The 9,781-nt window shown below is 35.9% G+C and overlaps 1 protein-coding gene across 2 annotated transcripts in view; it reads left to right on the forward strand.

The window, feature by feature from the left end:
* Positions 1 to 5,961, forward strand: part of HSPA14 (heat shock protein family A (Hsp70) member 14) — a 28,128-nt gene extending 22,167 nt beyond the window's left edge. For both annotated transcript variants that reach the window (XM_007503993.3, XM_001363775.5), the window contains exons 11-14: positions 405 to 620; positions 888 to 1,061; positions 4,515 to 4,585; positions 5,624 to 5,961. In XM_007503993.3, the coding sequence (XP_007504055.1) occupies positions 405 to 620; positions 888 to 1,061; positions 4,515 to 4,585; positions 5,624 to 5,702 (540 nt within the window). In that variant the 3' untranslated portion in view covers positions 5,703 to 5,961. The remainder of the gene's footprint in view (positions 1 to 404; positions 621 to 887; positions 1,062 to 4,514; positions 4,586 to 5,623) is intronic.
* The last annotated feature ends 3,820 nt before the right edge of the window (positions 5,962 to 9,781 follow it).

Consider the following 9,781-nt stretch of genomic DNA (forward strand, 5'->3'; position numbering starts at 1 on the left):
TCTAATGTTTAATTTTATATGAAATTAGATACTGTTATGTATTTTTAAAAAAAATTTAACCTTTACCTTCCATCTTAGAATCAATACTTTATATAGGTTCCAAGGTAAGGGCTAGGCAATGGAGGGGTGGGGAGTGGGTAAGTGACTTGCCCAGGGTCACACATCTGGGAAGGGTCTGAGGCCAGATTTGAGCCCAGGATCTCCCATCTCTAGGCCTGACTCTATCCACTGAGCCACCTAGCTGCCTCCTAATTTTTTTTCTAATAAGATTTCACAAAAGGAATGCCTGGTTAAAATCAAGAATTTTTAATACCTTTGAGGATTTTTTACTATTTCATTACAATATTAATGCTGTTAATTCAAAAATCCACATTCAGGCAATAAGAATGAATGTTCTTTTCCAGGTTGTACTTTGTGGAGGCTCAGCTCGAATCCCAAAGCTACAGCAGCTGATTAAAGAGCTATTTCCTGCTGTTGAGCTCCTGAATTCAATTCCTCCTGATGAGGTTATTCCTATTGGTGCAGCTACAGAAGCGGGAATCCTAGTTGGCAAAGAAAGTATTTTACTAGAAGAGGAACCTCTTGCTATTGAATGTTCTGCAAAAGATATTTTAGTGAAGGTATGTCTACCTTCTCTAAATTTTGTAATAAAATGTTAAATTTTGTTGTAACATTCTTTTAAGTTAATGTACCATCTAAAATCACAAAATGTATTCAATTTAAATTTGTCCATTTCTGTACTGATTATGGTATGTTTTTATACTTTAATGCTCTTATGTGTTTTTGTGGTTAATTTCTTAATAAAACAGAAAACTAGATATGGTTACATTTAAGAGGCAAATAACAAAGAATTACTAATGATACTCATGTGGTTTTTGCTTATTCAGGGAGTGGATGAATCAGGAGCCAATAGATTCACCGTACTCTTCCCATCAGGGACTCCTTTGCCAGCTCGAAGACAACACACATTACAAGCCCCAGGAAGCATATCCTCAGTATGTCTTGAACTCTATGAGTCAATAGGAAAACATTCTGCAAAAGATGAAAACAAATTTGCACAGGTGAGAGTATTGGGTTTATAGCTACCAAAACCAGCAGGTTTTTGTCTTTTTCCTCTAAAGTATTTGTGTAAAATTGCATCTGTAATTTTTTTTCATGGGGTAGCTCAAATTGCAAAAATAGGTACTATGTCATTCATGGACAGGGTGACATATACTAAGAAAAACAGTCATTGTTGGTACCTAATAGTTCAGAGAAGGAAATAAGTGGGAACAGGATTGAACCAATGCTAATGACCTCAAATGTGTGCTTTTAAATCATAATCAGTATGTTAAAACATGAATTCCAAGTTTTATTACAAGGAGGCAAATACAACTTAATATTTATCACTAAGATTTTAGGGAATGGGATTCATCCTGCAATGCAAGCAACAATGTTGAGAAGGTGTAGCAGAAAATCCCTGTGTCAAGAAATGTTCTTCTGCCTCAGTGCCCCTGAATCTGAATGTATAGAGAAAGTATGGTGTGAATGGAGATTAATTTTCAGAGCCAGGAAAAACCTAGGTTGAGGGCCCATCCCTGATCCATCAAGGCTTTTTAGCCACAGTCAAGGCCCTTGAGCTCTGAGTGTTCTGGGCAATTATCTCAGGCTCCAAGTTGAAAATGTGTCAGCCTATATCAAGGTAGGGAGAATAAAAGGATGCAGTAAACACAGAAGCACTATTATTATGATAGTCCACTAGATGTAAATTTGCCAGATACTCAAGATGAAACTTTCCTAATACAAACTAGTACAAGACCGGAAGTTGTGCCCAATCATACATCACCCAGAACTCTCATTTTCCTAGAACACTTAAGAGCATGGGATAAATTCTTGACTTAGCTTGCTGATCATTTTTTCTTTCAAAAAGTAAAAAAAGCAACATGAGAGATTGCTATTCTGGTTTTAATTATGACCAAAAAAGACCTGGTTGGAGAAGTGGAAATTACAAGAATGTTGGGAGAACACGACCGTGTTATCTTCAGGTTGAAGTCGTCAGAGATAAAAATAGCCCTTGGTCAGATATAGGACCCTAGATTTTATAAAGTCCTGACATTTGAGCTGGAATGGCCCTTTATCAATATCTAGACCATCCTCACATTCTACACAGAAGGAAACTGAAACCTTTTGAGGTTAAATGACTTGTCCAAGATCACACACGTTAATGTGACAAAACCAGGATTTGAACCCATGTGTCTGATTATAAATCCAGCATTTTTTCTATTACCTCATGCTAACAAGTTTCAAGAAGTTGAGGAGAATAGTAGGTATGGACCTACAATAGGAATTCCAAAAGGAAAGATGGCACAAGAGGAATGAGAAGTGGACTTCTGATGACAATGCATATATTCCTAAAGAGGAAGCAAATAGAGGAGGGACGTTTAAAGCAGCTGATCTGGTTTGAAATGTAAGATTAAAATTAATATCCAATAACTCCAAGTATTATATTTTATAAGATTTATTAATAATCACTTCAGGGATCTAAAAAAATACTACCCACAAGCAGAGGATAAACTGTGGGAGTAAAAACACCGATGAAAAGCAACTGCTTGACTACAGGGTTGGAGGGGATAAGACTGAGGAGAGACTCTAAATGAACACTATAATGCAAATTCCAACAACAGGGAAATGGGTTCGAGTCAAGAACACATGTGATAACCAATGGAATCGTGCGTCGGCTATGGGAGAGGGAAAGAAAGGGGGGGGGGGGGGGGAATGATCTTTGTTTCCAGTGAATAATGTATGAAAACGACCAAGTAAAATAATGTTAAAAAAAAAAAGAAAATAGACTTTAGGAGGGCAGGAACTGGGTTTTTTTTTTGTCTGTCTTCATTGCCTAAGGATGCCTAGAATAGCCCATAAATGCTTGTTGATTAACTTGCACTGAGTAATCAGTGTTTGAATAAAAGACTAACTGAAAAAAAAATAATCACTTGAAGCAGAAGAAATAAAAGGACGAAAGTGAAAGCCTGCGTAAAGCCAGCTTCTGCAGCCCCATTCACAGGAAAAGAGATGGGTGGGGTCACACGAAAACTTTATCTCCAAAGCGTAAGGATATTACATGAGAATGAAAGTGGGATGCTGGGAGAGAGAGTCCTGTGGTTCAAAATTCTAATTACATACATAGGAACCTCTTTAATAAGCTCTGATTAGAAAGGTCATATACAAATATAGGAATGAAGGATGAATAATAGAGTGGCATAGAATTTGAAGAAAACTGAGAGACAAAAAATATAGTCCAGTATGTACAGGGCAAGAAGAAGAATTAAGGAAGGGCTAGATTCACTATCTGTGACAGATGATATAATGTTAAAGCCCAAGTTTTAAGTATTTAATTTTCAGAAAACCAATTTATAAAGAAGCTTTTTATAAAAACCATTATATACTTATAGAAGAATATGCTTGTAGAGGATTTCTGTCAATTTAATTACCAAAAAGAAAATCATTTTTAAGGAAAGAAAGCACTATTTGATGAAAAGACAATTTTATACCATTAAAATGCATTTGATTGCAGCATCTATTCCCTCTCCTTTTGTTTTTCTTTTGTACTAATCTATTGGTATAATCTAGTTCATAGTCATCACAGAGAAACTAGATATAGAGAAAAGCTAAATAAACTACCCACTATGCCCAGTCATATTCACTAGCCACTGCAATATCTCTTAATAGTCACTAAAATTGTATGTTTCCTTTGAGTAATTTAAATTCTTAAAAACCATAAATTTGAAAACACAGCAAAAAAGGCAATGAAGCATATGTATATGGCATGAAATCTAGCATTCAGGCTATTGAGACCTAACCAAAGATGGAAAAATCAGCTCAAACTGGTTTCATCTGGTCAAGGTCTGACATTTGAAGTCAATCTGACAATAGATCCACACATCATTTCCTCCTAGCGCGCCCACACACACACACACGGGGACTGGGCGGGGGCATCTAGGTATATCAGTGGGTTGATTGCCAAACCTTGAGTGCTGGGTTCAAATGTTGCCTTAGATACTTCCTAGTTGTGTGACCCTAGGTAAGTCACTTAACCCCCTTTGCTAGCCTTTACCACTCTTCTGCCTTAGAACCAATAAGACAGAAGGTATGGGTTTGTTTGTTTTTTAAGGACCTGTATTGCCATAGCAAAATAAAATCACCAAAGTGGTTGCTTATCCCAAGGAATTTACATACCACTGCAATTACCTTATACAAAAGAACAAAAAGAAAAAATAATAATTTTTATCTCTCCAGTTTTCCTCTTCTTCCCCTGTCTTCCTCTCTGGTCTAGTCCAATCACATTCTTTTTCTATAGCAGCTGTATCCAATAAAAGATGAATATTCTTTGAGTTTTAAATGCCATGTAATAGCAAAATTGAACATTTCTGGGCTTTATAATAAGGGTCATTTTGGGGGGGTTACTAATTTGTTAGTTCATGAGTTAAGATGAAGCTTTATTGATTCTTACCTAACATTTTTTCTTCTGTAAACAGATTATACTCCAGAATTTAGATAAAAAAGAAAACGGGCTCCACGATATATTAGCTGTTCTCACTATGAAAAGGTACAGAAAGTAATATTTGCTTACTGATGAAAAGAGATTTCAGTAGTCTAAATTTTGAGAATCTGTATTTCATCAGTCAGTTTGTTGGTTTGTGAAAAGTAGGCAAAGTATTCCATGTTGGAAAATACATTATTCTTGTTTAGTAATAGTTGTTGATTTCTAGAATTGATAAATAAATTTAAAGATAAAAAAAAAAGATATATTGTAATTTATTGGAGACTGAAGGCATAAAGAATAGTTTTCTTTATGCCTTCAGTCTCCAATAAATTACAATATATCTTTTTTTTTTAATCTTTAAATTTGGCTGTGTTTTTTTACCTAAAAAAGTGGTCTTTGCTGATTTCAGAGACATTTAAGCAATATCCAGTGTTATTTCCTTGGTAATTATATGGTGAAATTTCCACTGCTTTCTTGTTCAAATATGGGATTAGTTCTTTACTGTAACTATAGAGTATCTCTAGGCCCATTTTTGCCACATCATTTAAAAATTTAAATTTCATTATCACATATTCTCATGTAATAACTCCATATTGTGTAATCAGTTGCCAAAATATACCTGACAACAGTTGCAAGCTCATCTGTTCATAACAAGAAGATAATCAAATTGATTATGAGTAAATGTTTTACAATCTAATACTAAGGACTCTTTTTTTTTTTTATAAGCCATACCACTTATTAGGAATCATTGGAATGTATAGCTGAGGAACTGCCTAGCTGCATTGTATGTGGTGATTGACTTGAAAGTTTTCTGACTCATTTTAACTCCATACAATTTAATCTCAAATTTGTTGTCACAAGTTGCAATGATATGGAAGGAAATTGTTTTTAAAGGGGAAAAAATGCTCCACAAATATGGCATATTCAGTGCTCTGTTTAAAGCCTTGGAATTGAAATGTATGTATTCCAGCGCAAAGTTTACTGTCTAAAAACTAAAGTTACTGTAGCTTTTTTCCAGAATACAGTGCCATCTCAAGTTAAAAAAAAAAAGGAATTTCCATAACTTTTATAACAAGTCTGCCCATTTTTCTTTGTATTTAGGGATGGATCTTTACATGTGACATGCACAGATAAGGATACTGGAAAATGTGAAGCAATTACTGTTGAAGTGGCATCTTAGTACTTTTGAGAAAGTATTTTTTTTTCATTATTGGATATGTATGTCATTTTGTTTTTGTGAAGAACTGATGTTTATATTAAAAAACTTTTTTAATGAACCACATAATCTGTTTTTATTAAACTATAATTAGAAGATATTTTTAAATGACTTTCTAAAATACATAATGAACTAGACAGAAAAAAATAAAATGTTATTGTGTAACTGTAAAATTATTGTGAGTGGATAATAAATTAGTGTTTAACCTTTTTTCCCTTTAAAATTGTCTTTTGAGAAATATTTGTCTTATTGAAATTGTCAAACTGAATGTGTTCCACTCATCAGGAAGAACTCAATGATTGATGAGAGATTAATTGAACAATTAATGAGAGAATGTATTCTTTGTCCAAACCAATCATAAAACTTGTTACCCTGGAGGGTCAGGAGATAGATAATCTAAACATTTTATTCCCCATCAGTTAGTAAAGTTATTGGGAAAAAACACAATGAAGATTTAAATTTTATTAAACTGAATATCAAATCAACATTTATTACTGTTTAATTTTTCAACCAACATTATGCATTTGTCTTATATTATTGAATTTTATGTGAATAGCTAAAGACATCTTTTTTCCAAGAATGAGGTCTTTCCTACTTCTAAATCTATGTTGTGGTCCTTGCATAATAGTCAGATGTAAAAGAACTTAAGTAACATTAATAGTCTACACACTAGGGACATAGAATAATTCAAATCTGAATCCTAATACAATTTATGCTTTGATATTACCTTTAAAATTTTGTAAGAAGAGTCTCTGCTTTATTTCCAAACTCTTTAGTTTCGACACTAAGTACCCTTTTGTTGACAGAAATGCATCAAAATTCTGAAGACTAGAAAAACATTTATATAGAAAACATTTTATAAGTCAAAAAGCATATTTGAGAAATAAAATACTCATCAACTACACAGTAAACTCCTTTTATGTGAACATTTGCATAGTGATTTGGGGGGTTTCTTGTGGGGGGAAATTCTTTTATCACTTAAGTGCAGCACTTGATGGAAATTCCACATTACTTTCTTTGCAAACAAACAGAATCATTTGAATTAAATGCAAGTCATTTATCTGATCAATACACAGAATATTCAGCAATTTAATCTTGAGTGCCAGAGAAGAATGGATGGTATCCAAGAAGCCTTATGTTGGCAAATAATATTGTATTCATTGTATTGTCTTGAAGTGCTACCATTTTCCTCAGTGAAGTTCAGGATCACTCAGATCAGTTCAGCAAATCTAGAAAGCACATAGGGGTAGTTAGGTGGTTCAGTAAATAGAGAAAGGGGCCTGGAGATGGGAAGTCCTAAGATCAAATCTGGCTTGAGACACTTCCTGGCTGTGTGACCTTGGGCAAGTCACTACCTAACCCATATCACTTTTCTGCCTTGGAACCAAAATGTAGTATTGATTTCAAGATGGACAGTAAGGGTTTAAAAAAGAAAACACATAGATAAAGGATGTTTATTGTTGCCCAATATGTAACATGCAGCTACATGTGCAGTTCATTAAATTAGACCATCAGCACTTGCACAAGCACTGCAGACGAACCATTGACTGGGTCCAGAAGTAAATAGAAGGAAGTTACTGACAAGCCAAATTTATAAAACAACCATTCTTCCTGTGATGCTATTGGCTATCATGGCATCATGGAACACAACCAAACTGCTGATGGTCCAGAAGTCATTGAATGCATAAGTAGGCTACAGCTTATCACCAGGGGTGACAGATAAAAGTGGCTTTAAATCTATCAACAAGGTATATAAATAGGAAGAAAAGATGGTTAGTCATGTTTTCAGAGCAAGGGTTACAAAGCACTTCCCTCAGCCTTTTGAAGTAGAGCAATGTTCGTGAAGTATTGGCATGTGTACCCAGGGGGGAGCTGCTCTTCCCAGTGCCTTTTTGGATGCCCTGTCCCTCTGTCTGGCCTCCTAAAGTGAACACTTTCTCTGCCCTCCAGGGTATTGTGGGGGCTCACAGGCAACTTGAAGTTGCAATCTGGCCCCAAAAACTGGAAAGCCTTCAACACTGAAAGTAGAGTATCCTAAAGGCACAGAAGGTGGATGGTTTGTCCTTATATATCTCTAGCTAAGAAGAAGTGGAGCTAGAACTTGGAACTTGGCATAGTTCTTTCTGTTACATTTCCTAGGAAAGCTAAAGCAGAGAAATGAAGTGATTTCTTCTTGAAGTTTCAAACAGTGTGAGTTCCAGGATTAAACTCATCCCAATAGCCACATTTTGCTACTTAGCCATTTGAATTGTATCATCTTATCTTATTTTTGCCCTATGTAAGTTCATTTAAATACTTGGGGGGGGGGAGTAATAAAATAGTATGCCTATTTTAGAAAAACATTTGTTCAATAATCTTAATTTATGGAACAGATTGTTGAAAGAATATTTCATTTTACAAAATCCTTTAGTCAGCATTCTTCTGGTGTACACTGAAAATCATTCACTTTGTAGAGGTTTGATAGGTGAAGTATAATTTTAACTTTCTCCCTTTGTCCATTTCTCTATTGTTAATTTTTAGGAGACCTTTATGGCTTCAGAATCAATTAGCAACCATTTATTAAGAGCCATTTATGTCTTGGACTCTGAACTCAGCGCTGGGAACAGCTAATTGGGCTTTTTCCCAATCCTGATCAGCCTTATTCTAACTCGGTAGTATTTGCCATCTCTTTCTGGCTTCTCTCCTTTCTAAGTTTTCATGACACTTCTCTCATTTTTTCCCTCTCTTCAACTACCCTTCACAGTTTCTCTTAAGGGGCTGTACAGGCTCTGTCCTAGGTCCTCTTCTCTGGGCCTCCCGTCTCTCTAAGTGATCTCACTCCATGTGTTCAATCGTCATCTCCTATCACCTCTACACAGATGATTTCTAAATGATTTCTACATTTCTGTAGTCAGCCCTAGTCCTTCTCCTGAGCTACTCACTGATCTCTAACTACCTCTCAGACAACCCATTGATATCCTATAGGCATCTCCAATTCAGTATGTCCAAAACCAGAACTCTCTTTCCCACTACATCCTCTCTGAACTTCCCTAGCACTAGCAAGGATACCAGTACCCTCCAATCACTCAGACCCACAGCCTCAGGACAGTCCTTTGAATCCTCACTCTCACTCACCTATGTCATTTTTGCCAAATCTTTTCATTTTACAGCACAGCACTGCTCCTATGTCCTTTTCTTTTTACTAACAAGTTCAAGCTCTTACATCTTGCCTGGACTACTGGTCTCTGCCTCGAGTCTCTTTCTACTCCCATCTCTCCTCCATTCCTCTGCCAAAGATCTGCCTGTGTATCCCCCCACCCCCACCCCCCATGAACAAACTCCAGTGGTTCCCTTTTAGTTCCAGGATCAAATACTATATAAAGTCTTCTGTCTGGCATTTAAAACTCTTCAAACTCCTCCCCAATCCTACAATCCATCCCCACCAGCTTTCTTGTCTGTTCTCTAAACAGCACATATTCTGTCTGTGCCTTTACAGGACTGTCCCCCAGGTCTGGAGTGATCTACCCCCTCATTTTGGCTTCTTGGTTTTCTCCTTCACTTCCTTCCAGCTCAGATTCTACCTTCTAAAAGCCTTTCCCCATCTCCCTAGCTGCTCCTTCCCCTTTCAGACTCCCTTCATCCACAATACTCTCTCCTTAACTAATATATATATGTATATTTATGTGTATATACATATATATATATATATTTAAATCTTCTAATAATTTCTTGCATCCCCTATTGAGGGACAGGCAGGGAATTTTTTGTTCATTTGGTTTGTACTGCCTTTGTGTCCCCAGTGTAGAGTGCCTGGTATATATCAGATACTTAATAAATACTTCTCTGACAGCCCAAAGTGAAATATATGCCCTGTCCTAAAGGGATTGTTTACTTTCTAACAGAGGACATAACATGTATATGTTTATATGGATATATATGCAGAGTGAATACAAGGTAAGTTCAGAGAAGGAAGGTGCTGAAGGAAATCAGGTTTCAAGGGGTGAGAACAGCCTTCCAGGTGTGGGGAGAGAGTCTTGAAAGGGGTGATGAATAATGTAAGAGAG

The sequence above is a fragment of the Monodelphis domestica genome, chromosome 5 (genome assembly GCF_027887165.1).
Source record: "Monodelphis domestica isolate mMonDom1 chromosome 5, mMonDom1.pri, whole genome shotgun sequence".
NCBI lineage: Eukaryota > Metazoa > Chordata > Mammalia > Didelphimorphia > Didelphidae > Monodelphis > Monodelphis domestica.